The sequence below is a fragment of the Galleria mellonella genome, unplaced genomic scaffold, assembly GCF_026898425.1.
Source record: "Galleria mellonella isolate WM207_F2 unplaced genomic scaffold, CSIRO_AGI_GalMel_v1 utg40, whole genome shotgun sequence".
Lineage (NCBI taxonomy): Eukaryota > Metazoa > Arthropoda > Insecta > Lepidoptera > Pyralidae > Galleria > Galleria mellonella.
Window position 1 is genome coordinate 6,099,490 of NW_026442094.1, and position 16,165 is coordinate 6,115,654.

Consider the following 16,165-nt stretch of genomic DNA (forward strand, 5'->3'; position numbering starts at 1 on the left):
CCTGCGAACTTAAGCATTTATAATATTAATAGGAGCAGAGATATGTAAATGGAGAACACTCTTTTCTAAACTTTGACAGAAAAATACAAAAAAAAATCAAACAGCGCCAGTCATGATGGAACCTATAAAAATTATGATATTTTTGACCGTTTCAAATGTTCAATAAACAGTAACCAAGACAAGAAATCAAATCATTATCCTAACAGCCGTTAACAGTTCACCGCTGAACATAGGCCTCCCCCTACTGATAGGTTTTATCAGTAGTCATCGTGTTTGGCTGGTTTGGCAACCTCAGTTAAGCTTTAGTGGAGCGCTTAAGAGGAGCGCTTCAGTCCATCCCTCACCATTATGTTCCATTAGTCGACACCAACGCGAAAAGAAGGGATAGCTGATTCTATGTTACCAGAGGGAGACTTTGTACAAAAGTCGATTGCTTAGGTACCTCTGTCCTATTCGTGTTTTTACCATGAAGCAGTTGTATTTGCATGACTGTGTTTCGGTATGAAGGGTGGGATATGGCGTGAATTTACAGGGTACAGAGGAATAATACCCGAGTCCTCAGGAATGGCAATACATGGGGGGTATCATGGGCAAGATAGTATACTCTGTTATGTCCATGGTACTGCTCATGTCTATAGGCGACGGTTACCACTTTCCATCAGGTGGGCCGTCAGCTTGTTGGCCATTCTAAGTTGTATAAAAAAAAATGTTGAAAACATACGACAAAAAAAAACAAAAATTTTTGGTTAGACATTTATTATAACAACAACATTATTTCTAACACAATCTTATTAAAACATACTTTGGCAAGTGATTGGCTGTAACGTCAATATGTATATTTATCTAAATCAATTTAAAACTAAGATCGACGTTTAGACATCTATAATAAATACCTTATTTGTTTATTACTAATTTTGTAACAAATATTTCATTTAATTATAACTAGCATTTCCTGCGACTTTGCTCTCGTAAATTAACATATAAGTATCCCATTTGCTAAGTTAGGACATAACCACCAGAGGGAGACTTTGTACAAAAGTCGATTGCTTGGGTACCTCTGTCCCATTCGTGTTTCAACCGTGAAGCAGTTGTGTTTGCATGACTGTGTTTCGGTTTGAAGGGTGGGATATGGCGTGAATTTACAGGGTACAGAGGAATAACACCTGAGTCCTCAGGAATGGCAACGCATGGGGGGTATCATGGGTGAAACAGTATACTCTGCTACGTCCATGGTACTGCTCATGTCTATAGGCGACGGTTACCACTTTCCATCAGGTGGGCCGTCAGCTTGTTTGTCATTCTAAGTTGCATAAAAAAAAAAAAAAAAAAAAAAACCTATCCGTGGACCAAATTTTATTCTATTCCGTTCAGTAGTTTTTACGTGAACGAGTAACAAACAATCATCTATCCATTGTTGCTTACAAACTTTTGCCTTTGTAATATTAATAGAATTATGAACCTAATTATCCGTAACAATCATGTGTTTTGTATAAACATTTTAATGTACATATAAAATAATATATTTACGTATGTATTAGTAACTTAAAATTTGCATTTCTATATTCACATTATTGTACGTATGCATATTACATGTATTTAAGAAATGAAAAAAGTTTCGTGCCTCCAATCAAACTGTTTATACGAACAATGAGTTATTGTGAATAAATTAAACTGTGCATACTTGTTGCTAAATAATGTAACTACAAAATGAGGGTAGTTATAAAAAAACCAATGACTTTAACCATGTTAGGCTAAGAACTTTTTAAATGACCCTCGTAGTTACGCCTCTCCATCCAAAGGTTGCCTGGAAGAGATCGCTCTTAGCGATAAGGCCACCCATTGTTTTCTTAGTGTAATATTTTCTTGTAATTATTTTTAATTATAATAAGTTTACTATTGTAATCTTATGGAGGAAACAATAAAGAGTATCTATCTATCTATATTGCATTATCTCAAATATATTTTGGTGATTTAACTGTATTATGATTATATTAGTCAAACCAAATATAATTTTAGGCCAAATCTACAAAAATAATTAGAAGTTTAGGCCGGATATTACCGGTCTCGGTTTACTCTCGATATGGTCAAATAGAAACAGTTTAAAATTAACCGAAACGAAACTGGATTTTAGTGTGAATGCACACATTTTTTCCAATATAATATTTTTTTACTACACTGATATCGGACCGAGACCGCCACTATAGTGGATCGAGCCTTATTCTAAGTGAGAATAAAAATTGTATTTCTTGTTGCTCAGATTTTCGGAATAATATTAAAATAAAGTTAGAATTTAGAGGCCTCTAATCTTTTATGCATCTCATGCTTAATTCTCCGACTGCAGAGATTTGATTCCTTGTTCATAATGACGTGCTATATTTGAACATAGTAGTAAATATATGGCAATATCCAATATTATAGTTACAATATCTATATATTGGCTTAATAAAAAACGTTAAATATCGGTTGTCCAATATATAATATTGAAATAAAGCACCCGATTTAAACAAATGGAGATAACTGACTGGTGTGATGACCTTTTTCCGCCATAAATGACCAGAAGAATCCAATATATAGATAGATATCGGAGTGATACTGATATTATCTATGTCTACATAGTAGATTTTCACGTTGTATAATATTAACTAAATATGGAGTTATCTACTTAATAAATGAGAACTTTGTATGACCTATTTAAAGCAAATAGATTATAGTATTCTATTCTAGAATACAATAGTATTCTATATATTTTTCGTTAACCTTTCACCTAAATAACATTTTCCACATCGACACCATAGACAAATTAATGTAGTTAAATAAAACTTATAATGAAAGTCTCTTGCTACAATTATATAAAGTAGAAACTGTGAGGTTGCAACTCGAGCTGCGCCATCTTGGCCAGCAGCCGGTGCAGCCGGCGCTGGGCCGCGTGCGTGTGGTGGTCGGCGTGGGTGGCGTGCGCGTGGGCGTGGGCGGCGTGCACGGCGGGCGGCCGAACGGCGCGGCACATCTCCAGACGTTGCTCCACGTGACGCGGCATCTGTACGGTTCAATAGTCATTCTAAGCATTCGTTTCGAATCTTACTAAAGTACCACAACGTTACAGTTAACTGTCAATTTATCAAAAGCAATTAAAAATTCCTAAATATTTCTGATAAACATTTGATATAGCAAACTAAAATGTTACTTAGGGCATTATTTATTGAAAGAATGATATTTCTAAAAATGATAGAATAATCCTTACGTTGAATAACGGAGAGTGCAGTATAGGTATCCACAAGGGCAGCAGTTTGTTGAGTACCGTCGAGTTACATTCCAATAGTGACTCGAGCAGACTCAAGAAGTGCAAGTTTACGGTCTCCGCCAACTGTGTACAAATAACAGTAATGCTACATACATTTTACATGATTATATTTTTTACCATGATTATTACTATCTTACGAAGACGTAATTATAGAATCACATAAAAACAATATGGCGGCTTTAAAAAGGAAACAGCAACACGGCAATATGTATGCAATATACCTTATTAATCTAGTCTAATACGTGTTGGTCCTTTGAGCCGGATGATATTGAATGTAGTCTTTTAATTGTAAAAAAAATGTCAAAATCATTTTATTAATTATTTATTATTAGTAACATACATAAATGAAAATAAATACATACAGTAAATTCTAATCTCTTTTGTCGAATATTAGCTGTAATAAGAAATCTTATCTACAGGTCACGAAGTAGTTGACTCACCACTTTGGACTGCACGGTGACCTGCAAAATGCTGGGTACCAGTTTGCACCAGAAATCCAGGAGTATGCAGACAGTGGTGTTGTGCGGCTCACTGCTGGGCGTGCTCGCGGACGCCAGTTCTTCTAAATACAGCGTCCATAGTTGGCAGAGGATGAACGCGTGGAACAGAGCGTTCATGCGTTGTGGTGCCGGTTTAGTTTGCTCCACATACGATGACATTATCGTCTAGAATAAAATAAAGAAATTGAATGTTGATATTATCGTATTTGTTAATCGAAACACGTTATTCGTGTGTTGTACAGTGTACAGTATAAGTTACTGCAACAGGCGTCAAGTACATGTGTTGCACAGTGTGCAGACATAAAAATAACTAGATTGGTTAAAAGTGGTTCTATCTATATAGATAAGCATATACAATCTTTGTGAAAGCGGCAATGCCGTAAAAATTACTCTTTTCCCCTTAAGACTCTTCATAGATTGATATAATAGGGTTGCCACACATTCATATTTAATAATTTTAAGATAACATTCACGCAACGCATTTGTGAGGGGAAAAAGAATTGTTAATAATGAGACTAGAGGTCCCATTGCTAACAATATACCTTATCAGGTCGACCTCCACGCGGTTCCCCCTGGAAACCATCTTATTTGGTTTTTTATGAATTCATCATTATGGGCCAACTGACCTGCTTTCATCATCACACTATCACCTCTCACTGGAACCCTACCAATGTATAGAGATAGCGAAGGCGGGGTACCATGCCATTTTCACTCTTCATTTTTACTCACACATTTGTGAATAAACTACACACTCACACTGCGACGTCTATTTTTGCTAGCCCTGACTTAAGCGGACACGAGTTTAATGCGAATTGGATGTAAGCTGGTATAATATTGTACGGGTGCTGCAGCGGCTGCCGGCCGCGGACGTTGCATAGTGTGCAGCGTATAGCGCACAGAGTAGCATGCAGTGTACCTGTATGTGGTCGGTGATGTGGCAGGTGGCGTCCTGCGGCACGGGCTGCTGCAGCGGCTGTCGGCCGCGGGCGTTGCACAGTGCGCCCATCACTAGCCACGACACGAGCCGAACACGGCCCACGCACTCGCTTACTTCGCGCGACCTGCATAGTAACAAGCGGCGGTTAGAGATGACACTTATGCTATTCTTTTTCACAAACAATAAAATAGAATATTTAGATTAAACAATTATCATTTATATATATATTCATTTATATATTGCCGTTCTGGTTCGTATCTGGCTCAAAGGATATCTCTGGCAATCCAAAGCGGAAATGCCGCAAGTGTCATGGGGACCTTTGGGTCGGGTACGGATCGTGAATACGACTGATCATTAAATTTCATTTTTTTTTTGTGATACTGTGAAATGTATTAGTTTTATTAAACATGTAAAATAAATAATTGCCATTAAAATATATATGTATACATAATATATATATATATATATATATATATATATATATATATATATGTATATATATATATATATTAATAAAATAAAATTATTTTTTTATTTATGTAATATATACCATCATAAATACTTGATGTATGTGAGATATGCATACGATTATGTGCATATGTTTTATTAACAAGAACACATTTTTTATCACGCAAAAAAGCAAAATAATTAAAAAGTTGAACAGAGAAAAGCTTTTATGTAACAGTAATTATGGCCAAACTATACAATGGAGCAATGATCACAAATGTATCATAAATAGTTAACGCATGCAGGTGGCTCATGTGAATCTTCAGGGAGATCACTGTTTAGCATTGAATAACTCAAAATTACCTTAGGCAAATGATACAAGTACATCGTGCAATACAGACCCGGGTATGGAGGAGGTGAGCCAGGGCATGTGCCGGGCCGCCTGGCCGCGGTCCTGCTTGCCGCGTGAATGCTCTAGAGCCAGCTCCATGGCCACGTACTGTGCAATGCCGCCCTTCACAATTGCCCCCAGCGTGTCCTCGTTCAGACAGATGAGGTTACGATTCACTATCGACTTCGACACGGATCCCTGATTGAAGAAGTCGTGACAAAATTATCCTATATTAAATTTAGTTACTAATTAAAAAAAAAAGTAAATTGTCAACTAAATAAAGATCATGGTTTAGATATATAAAGACTAGATTTTTTTTATACAACTTAGAATGGCAAACAAGCTGACGGCCCACCTGATGGAAAGTGGTAACCGTCGCCTATAGACATGAGCAGTACCATGGACAAAACAGAGTATACTATTTCGCCCATGACACCCCCATTGGTTCCCATTCCTGAGGACTCAGGTGTTATTCCTTTGTACCATGTAAATTTACGCCATATCCCACCCTTCAAACCGAAACATAGCTATGCGAACACAACTGCTTCACGGTTGAAACACGAATGGGACAGAGGTATTCAAGCAATCGACTTTTGTACAAAGTTTCCTTCTGGTAATTAGTTGGTGTAGAGATCATATTCGTTGCCAGTCAACATCATATCCGCCATGAACTGTTCACTGCAGAAAATAGGTCTCCCCTATAAGGAGGATATTGCCAGTAATTGCCACGCTTGGCAGGCGAATTAGCAACCGCAGTTAGGTTTCGATGATGTTTTAGGAGAGACACTGCTGCCATCCCTTGACCATTTAATTCTCTTAGTCGTCTTTACGACAACGACAGGAAAGAAAGGGATGGCCTACTCCATGCCGGGATCACATGGCAATTCGTTGACAGCATATTGGGCAAATTAAATACTTGAAGGAGCCAATCAAGAATTTTCGGAATATTTATTTATTTATTCATTAGTACAAATATGGTATGTGTACATGGCGGACTTAATGCTAAAAGCATTCTCTCCCAGTCAACCATAGGGAAGTGTCAGAATACTCGAATGCGGTACTAGTAATTATTGATATACATACATACTAAAATTACATATATAAAGGAATAAATATATATGAATAACAAATATAAGTAGAGAAAAAGAATGTAAAGGAAAGCAAAGGAAGTAGATAGGAAAGGAAGCAGCAGGTGTTGTTGTGTAGTGTGTAGTGTGTAAGGTGTAAGGTGTAAGGTGTAAGGTGCGGCGGGCGTGCCTTGATCTTGTTGAGCAGATGCGGGTCGAGCAGCAGGTCGAGCATGTCGGGCAGGTGCGGCCGCATGCAGTCCACCGCGCCGCTGCCCAGCTCGCGCGCGTCGCCGCCCGCCGCCAGCAGCCCGCCGCCGCCGCCGCCGCCGCCCGCGCCCAGCGCCCCGGGCAGCGCCAGGCGGCAGCCGTGACCTACGCAACATGATAGCCGAGACTTAATGCAAGTCAGTTGGCCACCATGGTGAATTCGACAAGAATTGTTTGTTTGTTTTCAAAAGTTCTTTATTTATCATAAGTGATTACAAATATAATAAATTCCAGTGTACGTAAGCCTAGAGTTTACAATCGGCCATAACTCTCGTACAATACATTTCAGTAATTTGTGATGGACCAAATAAATCCAGAATACACTTTTTTTATATTAATAACTAAAGAATAAGAAAATGACAACTTTGTTATTACATAGACAGTATTTTTTTTAGTGGATGAAAATGGAATGGTAACCCCGCCTGCGCTAACAGCATACGCCCATCATAATGAATTCAACAGGAATTAACTATGATAGTTTCCAGGGGGAACCACGAGGAGGTTGACCTGGCTGGGTATATTGCTAGCAATGGAATTTTTAGTCTCCATTACTAACAATCCCTTTCCCCCCCACATAGACAGTATTAGGGCAATACAACGACCAGTTCCACTTGTCCACTACCAACGTTTCCCCACTGGGGGGTAAGTGTGGGATTTTATTCCTCCTATCTCCACCTGGTAGAAATGAACCCTACTGAGTGCTGTTTGTTTCCAAGTACACTCGTGTACATAATACCTTGCAGCACGAACTGTATGAGCACGAAGAGGTTATCATCGGGCACGGTGGTCTTGGTGCGCAGCGCCTGCACCAGCTCATAGACTAGCACGCGGCACACCAGCAGGCGGTCGCGGTCGCGGCTGAACACCCGCACGCACGCCATGCTCAGCTCCGAGATCACTGACAACCGGATCACAAAGTTCTGGATGGCGTAGCTCACGATCTTCGAGATTGGCTCCAGTATGCTCTGTCAAACCGTTGTAGACACATCATTTTATGTCGCGGTTCCATCGAGATATTGATAGAGCTGCTTATTATACAGCTCGTATTCTACAATTTCTATATGCTTAATGAATGAATGACTGAAAACTCTTTATTTTTCTCATCAAAGAATGATACAGATTTAAAGATTAACAATACGTACACAACTAAAATGAGTACTTAATTACATAAAAGCAAGATAAAGAGACAACATGGGGCGGCCTTATCGCCAAATAGCGATCCCTACCAGGCAACCTAAAGATAGAGAGGAATAATTTAAAAAAATTGTGATTGGTTAAGGCGTAATAGAAAAATAATAAGACTAAAAAAGGGCTATGCAGTCAGATAAATATCAAATAAATGCAAATAAATAATACGTACATACAAATATACGTATAAAAACTTATATAAAAATAAATATACTAATATATATTAGGAGTACCTAATATATCAATAATCAATAATACATAAAATCATCCCCGTCGTTACTACGATTTTCTTAAATAGTATTTTTTTATTTGCAACTTAAGATTGGACCGGTGGTGTAGCGAGTAGGGGCTGTAGAGGTGTAGGAGGCCGACCTTGTGCTGCGCGGCGCCGGGCACGCGCAGCGCGGCGGCGGCGAGGCGCAGCAGCGGCAGCGCGTCGTCGAGCTGCGCCAGCTGCAGCGCCGTGCCGCGCAGCAGCGCCTCCAGCTGCTGCAGCAGCGCCGCGCACGCGCCGCCCGGGCCCAGCGCCTCGGGCGCCAGGCACTCCAGGTACATCGCGATGTTGCCCGCCACTACTGTTATTTGCTGCACAACGCCCCCGCCCCCCATTACTGTTTAGTAACTACGTACGGATGGGTGTACTTCAAGGGTCAATTTTTGAGCCATTCCTATTTTCAGTTTATAATAATGATCTCGCATTTGTCATGCGGGATAGATGTGAAATAGTATTGTTGGCAGATGAAACTTCTTTAATTTTGAATATTGACAGATTGAGCAAAAAAAAAACAGACGTAAATAATACTTTAAGACGTAGTCTCTTGTATTGATTAATACCTAATAATCTAATAAATAAAAAAACAAAATGCATAAATTCTTCTCTTTCTAAAAATCACGATTCCAATTCTACTGTAAAATTAAATAATACACATTTTGATTTTATAGATTCTGCTGTCTTTCTTAGAATCACTCTTAATAATAAAAGTCAATGGGGTCCTCAGATTTAAAACTTTGCAATTAAATTTTGCAGGGTATGCTGTATACCAAATTAAACAATACACTAATATTGAGACTGTTAGACTAGTTTATTTTAATTATTTTCATAATATGCTGTCCTATGACACGAGCTGGATCAAGAATTCACTACTGTAAAGTGGGTTCTTCTCTCGACAGAAAAGGCTAATATCGCGTGACCAACTCAAGTTACGGGTAAAATACACGTCGTCTATAAACGCCCTAATTTAAGACATTACACCGAGTACTCACATCAATTGGTAATGTTTTCTTGGAGTTAAGATGTTCGATGACCAACTGTAGCGGACCGCACGGGTACAGTTCGTTGAAATCCACGAAAGCTTGGGCGATACTCTTGAAGAACATTAGCCGTTGCTTTTCTGTTAAAATATTATAATAATATTAAACTGTTTTTACACTGACCATTATATCATCATATCAGACTTCAATTGTCCATTGCTGAACGCAGGGGGAGGTTTACCCCCCTTGAGGGTATTACCAGTAGTCGCTACACTTGGCAAGCGGATTGGCAACCGCAGTTACGCTTTAGAGATGTTTTAAGAAGGACGCTGCTGCCCATCCCTAGCCCTCCCTTAGTCGGCTCTTACGACGAAAGGAAGAGACGACCTATTCTATACTTTGTGCCACACACAAAAGTTACACTGATGTAGAAATATATATCTGCACTGTATATAAAACTTCAGAGTATTTTTATTTGATAGTCATTCAAATTTTTTTGCTAGCTAATGATTAAATGTACTTTCTAAGCCCATATGATAGTAAATAGTCACTGTTGCCTAAAGACATGAACAGTCCATTTATTTTACGAAATACACCCTTAAACCTATGATATGAGGAATGACAGCGCATGGGGAATGCGCTGTCATTCCTCATAACCACGGTGGTAAGCTCTCCTACCTCGTAATTTCACTGACCATATCCCATCCTTCTTTATTTTTTTTATTTAATTTCACATATATTAAAATGAAGATTCTGAATAGTATTCAAAACAAATACGTGGCATACCAGGCGTCCTCTGCAGGAAGATCTGCAGGAAGACGTTGTTGGGCGCGAGCTGGTGCAGCACGCAGCGCAGGAATTGATGTGCCACGAAGACCGCGCTGCCAGGCAGCCGCGTGTTCGTGTCCACCTGCCACGAGTACTGCCCCAGCTGCACCACCCTGCAATGTCCTCACTTTAGTCACTTACAATGGCAAACTAGTTGATGGCCCAGCATCATCGGAAGTGGTAAGCATCGCTTGTAAGAGGTTAGGAATTTGGACTCGCGATCTCATAGCTAGAAATACAGTCTGTCGGTCAGGACGGCCCTACGCAAACTATCATGATTTCGTCACGATAGGCCAATTGAGCTGACTCCATGGATATGAATCTGATAGGTTCATGGATTTAATTTTTTTTTTATACTACGAAGGTGGCAAACAAACATATAGTCTTATCGTAAACTGTTACTATAGCCTATGGACGCCTGCAACGCCAGGGGCGTCACGTGCGTGTTTCGGACCCTGAAGAAACCTTAATACAGGGTCTATTAAGGTTTCTTCAGGTCTTGAACAACTCTATACTGAGTTTCTAGAGAAACCTTGACAAGGACCTAATTCTGAGCCTAAACGTTCGCGAGAGAGTTCCTTTGATAGGTAGATTGCCTACCATTACCTTCGCTATCACCTCAATAATTTAAACCAAGTGGGGTTGCCATCATTCTGTTGTCCATTAAAATATTGTCACCTTCAGACTAAACTACACTATTTACATAAAAAATATATTGTGAAACTTACACTATTTCTCATACCTATGTTGCTATTCCTGAAGACTAAAGTTACATTTGTGTGGTAATACAGTATAAAGAAATACCACGTTAATGGAGTGAACCTCATATAATACAAGTAATATTATTAGATATTCAGCAATATTATAATCACGTATGTTACCGAATATACCAGTATCAGCATGCTCAAGTTCCTAGACGCCAATGCAAACCTTAGTGTACTTGGTACCCTGAGCAAAGTTTTCGATGGTCAGCAAAGGTGCCGAATTTATTTATTTATTTATTCATAGGAAAACCGTAGCCCTGGTTTTACTACTAGAGCAAAAAGATACAGTTTAGGATCACAAAATAAGCCACTAATAGGTTTTCACAAATAGCAACAATATAGATACAATGCGCTGTACACAAAGAAACAAAAATAAAAGTTAACAAAAAAAATAAGAACAAACAAGAGGAACGAAAATAAAAAAAAATTATGAATAAAATACAAAGTAAAAATTAATTGCAAGTATTTGATTAAAATATGGCCTTCTTGTCCATACAATAGTTATTCAAACTGACTATGGAATAAAAAATTGCCTACTCAGCAATGAGCAGATAGCGCTATCAGTAATCTTATCCATCTCCATTTGGTCGTCTCTAGTTTCTTGTGGCCTTAAGTCCTGCTGTTCAGTTAAAAATATCGTATCGTATCAGCCGTTAATTATTTACTGCTAAAGAAACTCCTCCATAAGAAAAGGTTTTGCCAGTAATTGCCACGCATGGCAGGCAGGATGGCAACTGCAGTTAGCCTTTAGTGATGTTTTAAGGAAGGACACTGCTGCCTATCCCTCGATCATTAGACTCCCTTAGTCACCTCTTATGATACCCACGGGAAACATTCTATGCCGGGACTACACGGCGAGTCAATTAAAAGTACCACCGTAGAATTTGAGATGCATGACTCTTAGTAGCTCTTACACCCCTTCGCTAAAGCCAATTTTACTAATGTACTAGCTGTACGGAATAATATACGCTGACTTTTTTTACAACACAGGGGGCAAACGAGCATGCGGCTCACTTGATGGTAAGTGACTACCGCCGTCCATGATCACCCACAACACTAACGGAATTACAGGTGTGCTGCCGGCCTTTTAAAAAGAAATATGGTCTTTCCTTGAAGGTTATGATGTCGTATCGGATGTGTGTGTACATATTTGTATGAGGTACCTGCTGACGTTGTGCAGCAGGGCGGGCAGCATGGAGGCGGCGGCGGCGGGCTCGCGGTGCACGAACGTGGCCAGCACGATCACGCACAGCCCCAGCTCCTCGTCGCTGTACTGCTCCACCGCCGTGCCGCACTCACCGCCTACCAATACACACACCTCCACTCATCATCACCAGAAACGCGAGTGACGGTTACATGGAACTCACTCATATCTTTTTTTTTTTTTTATTGTTTCATTTGCTCATCTAATACAGTTAATTGTTTGTTATTGTTATATTTATTTATTAAATATATTATATGTATGTTTATATTAGTCTCAGTGTATGTATTACTTTACCAGAGGAAGATTTTGTACAAATGTCGATTGCTTGGGTTCCTCTGTCCCATTCGTGTTTCAACCGTAAGGCAGTTGTGTTTACATAGCTGTGTTTCGGTTTGAAGGGTGGGATATGGCGTGAATTTAATGGGTAGGGAGGAATAACACCTGAGTCCTCAGGAATGGCAACGCATGGGGGGTATCATGGACGAAACAGTATACTCTGTTATGTCCATGGTATTGCTCATGTCTACAGGCGACGGTTACCACTTTCCATCAGGTGGGCCGTCAGCTTGTTTGCTATTCTAAGTTGTATAAAAATAAAAACTTTTAATATTTCCTCAATTTAATAATGCACCGTCTACTTATTTCTCGGTTTGCCCAATGGTTGACTGGTAGAACACTATTCGGTGTTAAGATCGTCAAACGTACATAGTTTCACTGTGCATTAAAGTTTAAATAAATAAAAATTAACATGTACATTCTAATTTTAATATTACTTTTTGTATCAACAATCTTTGTGCGATTAAGTTCCGGTTTGATAAATCATAAAATGTATTATGACTCATTAAATACATGTAATAATACGTTAATATATCGTTATGTATACTGATGTGGCGACTCACATCGGTAGCAAAGTGTAGTGTCGGGACGCGGCGGAGCGGACGCGTGCGCTGCGTGTGCGGCGCGTCGACCCCCACGACTTTCTGCTTCCCACCATCCACCAGTGGACCACGCGCTCTCTGCAAAAAAAAATCATATTAAATGTTATTAATAAGAAATAATTAACCAATTAAATAAAATCTCAAATTACTAGTTTTAAAGTTTAGGGCTCAAGAATAATTAATAAAATTAATTTTATTAATAGAATTAATTTATATTTAAGTAAACTTAATTATAAATATTTTTAACTGTAATTTAGTATAACTTTACCACTCAATTCGAAATGCAATTTCAGCTAAGAATAAAGGGAAAGAACTTCGATTTTTATTTTTTTAAACAAAAGTAGATTTTTACAAATTACAATTATACATTTATTATACATGAATAGAGACTACCAAATTGTATAAGAAAACAATTATACTGTACTCCCACACATTTGAGTTATAAGTTAAATCACGGACTTTATTTTTCATGAATTCAATCATGTTAGTTTAAGAGAATGAGAATCACTCCGCCCGCCATCTTAGCGAACAGCGTAGCAATGGGTTAGTAAGAGCTGGCAACGGCCGGCCGTACTTATATAAATATAGCGACCCGCCCCAACTCCGCACGGGTACAATACTGATACTAAATAGCTACCACCCCAACTACTATGCCCCTGCATTTTAAATCTGTAATATCTTCGAAAATATTAATTTAAATTACACGCTGTAAAGGGCCATATGGATCTATATTAAATACATAACGTATTTAAGGTACTTAATTGGATGAGGATTAATGCTGTATTGCTTAAAATAGCTTCATAAGTAAGTCACTATTAATCGTAAAAAGGACCAAAAATGGTTATTGTGGGTTATCTATAAGAGATAGGCATATACCACCGCAGACTTTTTCGTGGGCCTTCTTAAGGTATATAATACTGTAGTACATTATTTTGATCTATCTCGTAGGGTTCAGTCAGCGTTTGCAATGTAAGCGCAGAAAATTGTGTTTATTTACGACATCACATTAGTAACCTCTGAAATTATCAGTGTTTCTCTACTATATTATGCATGTATTAAACATATAAACCTTTCTCTTGAATCACTCTATCTATTATAAAAAAAACGCATCAAAATCAGTCGCGTGGTTTTAAAGATGTAAGCATACATAGGGACAGACAGACGGGAAGCGTCTTTGTTTTATATTATGTAGCGATAGTAATAAAAGAGTGTTCGAGAAGGCGGTCCGTACGCACCCGTGCTGTGCGGGCGGTGCGCGTGCGACTCAGCGGCCGGCGGCGAGCCCAGCTGCGCCGCCTGCCGCGCCAGTCGCCGCGGCGACGTGCCGTGCGACCTGCTGCCCGTCACAATCCACAACGGTAACCATCACATCCACATTTTCCTTGTTTTTTTTATGGTACTTAGCAAACGAGCTAACGACCTATCTAATGAAAAACCGTGACGGTCGCCTATAGACAAACACCATGGAAATCACAGTACAGGAACATCATAGTACCGCTCATGAATTACCATTCCTGAAGACTATCTATAGTGTTATGCCTCCGTACCCGTAATGTTACTGTCACTATCATATCCCATCCTTCAAACCACAACACATCCATACCAGTCAAAACTGCTTCACGGTAATGACAAAAGTACCCCATGCAGAAGAATTATGTATAAAAGCAACCCCTAGTTCTTGAATCCTATGTAAAGTATATACGATAAAAAGTTTAAAATACAACGTTTACATACGAATCGTCGCTTATTCGTAATTCACATAGCATAACCACTCATATACATTTGGTCCTTCGAGTCGGATTTTAACTTTATAGTGAATTTTAATGTGTTGTTGTTGTTAAAATGTTCATAACCTATATTGACTGAATTCAATATAGGTTATGAACAAATATAGTGCATACTATAGAAAGAGAGACTTTATAAACTTATTAATAACAGTGTATAACTGCGGACACAACATTTCATAATATTTCTTTCTTAATCAACTGTTAATAAAATAATATTTCCAAGTTAGCAACTCTAATAAAATGTTTTGGTGCCGTGACCAGGATACAGCCAAACTTATCTCGTAAGAAAAATACTGAAAGAAATTAATAAGTGAATTAGTTTACAGTTGCATTACCTGCTACCTTCCGATGGAAACTTTTTCAATTCTTGAGGTCTATCTGTCGGCGTTGGCGTTGGTTCTAAATCTGAACGACTCGAATCCGTTTTATCAGTTGAATCGTCTAAAAATTAAACATTTCTATGAGCCACTTGTTTTATTTATAACTATTATAGATTTATTCTATAAATAAATTTCAATTTTGCTATAATATTAATAAAAAATATACCTGGCGGCAAGCTTAACGCCTCTCGCACCCTATCCACTAGGGCGTTAAATACTGGATATTGTTCTTTGTTTGGTTTTGGGCCAATCGGAAGCAACCTGTAAATAATTGTTATAATGATCGAATAAAATAAACATTACTAAATAATATACAGTTATTCATCAGATCGCATCAAATTACATCACCATTGCTTAATATTTCACAATGATAATGATGACAGAGTAATCATTTTTGATAATTAAAAATAAACCCAATTCACATTGTCGTAAAGACTACAAAGTTATAACAGCGAGTAGTAGAACGCTCACCGTTCCTGCGGCGGGATGTGGAATGGCTGCGCGAGAGGTGCATGCGGGGCGAGGGGCGCAGGGCCAGCGGCGGGCCCGCGCGGCGCACTCCAGCCTAGCTCCATCCGCGACAGCGGCGACTCGGGCGACGCATACGTGCACCCCGCGCCTGCACCATCACCGCTCTACTATAGTCTATGTTAGAGGGGGTGGGGGCACTTGTCTATGTATGTGTGTGTAGAGGAAAATTGATTACCTGGACTCTTGATGTGATGGTGATGCGGAGGCGGTGAACGCGAGTGCGGCCAGGCGGCGAACTGACCCGAGCCCACCGACGACGGCGCCGTGTCCGGGGACGTGCTGCTGCCCACTGCGTGCCGGTGAAAGATCATACCGCAAGTTATAACGTCCCAGTCAAGGAAGTTAAGGATTGTTGGTAATCGAGTATAGCAACCCTATTGC

General features: G+C 39.2%; 1 protein-coding gene across 7 annotated transcripts in view; it reads right to left on the reverse strand.

The window, feature by feature from the left end:
- Window positions 1-750: 750 nt before the first annotated feature.
- LOC113520275 (protein unc-79 homolog) overlaps window positions 751-16,165 on the reverse strand; it is a 60,310-nt gene continuing 44,895 nt past the window's right edge. For 6 of the 7 annotated variants that reach the window (XM_052898096.1, XM_052898095.1, XM_052898094.1 and 3 more), the window contains 17 exons: window positions 15,960-16,073; window positions 15,725-15,872; window positions 15,420-15,514; window positions 15,209-15,314; window positions 14,322-14,422; window positions 13,048-13,164; window positions 12,108-12,246; window positions 10,139-10,293; window positions 9,365-9,492; window positions 8,474-8,686; window positions 7,650-7,878; window positions 6,834-7,018; window positions 5,587-5,774; window positions 4,718-4,862; window positions 3,742-3,966; window positions 3,242-3,364; window positions 751-3,037 (listed from right to left, as the gene is read on the reverse strand). In XM_052898096.1, coding sequence (XP_052754056.1) covers window positions 2,846-3,037; window positions 3,242-3,364; window positions 3,742-3,966; window positions 4,718-4,862; window positions 5,587-5,774; window positions 6,834-7,018; window positions 7,650-7,878; window positions 8,474-8,686; window positions 9,365-9,492; window positions 10,139-10,293; window positions 12,108-12,246; window positions 13,048-13,164; window positions 14,322-14,422; window positions 15,209-15,314; window positions 15,420-15,514; window positions 15,725-15,872; window positions 15,960-16,073 — 2,603 coding nt within the window. In that variant the 3' untranslated portion in view covers window positions 751-2,845. The remainder of the gene's footprint in view (window positions 3,038-3,241; window positions 3,365-3,741; window positions 3,967-4,717; window positions 4,863-5,586; window positions 5,775-6,833; window positions 7,019-7,649; window positions 7,879-8,473; window positions 8,687-9,364; window positions 9,493-10,138; window positions 10,294-12,107; window positions 12,247-13,047; window positions 13,165-14,321; window positions 14,423-15,208; window positions 15,315-15,419; window positions 15,515-15,724; window positions 15,873-15,959; window positions 16,074-16,165) is intronic. The other variant, XM_052898093.1, reaches the window with a different exon arrangement.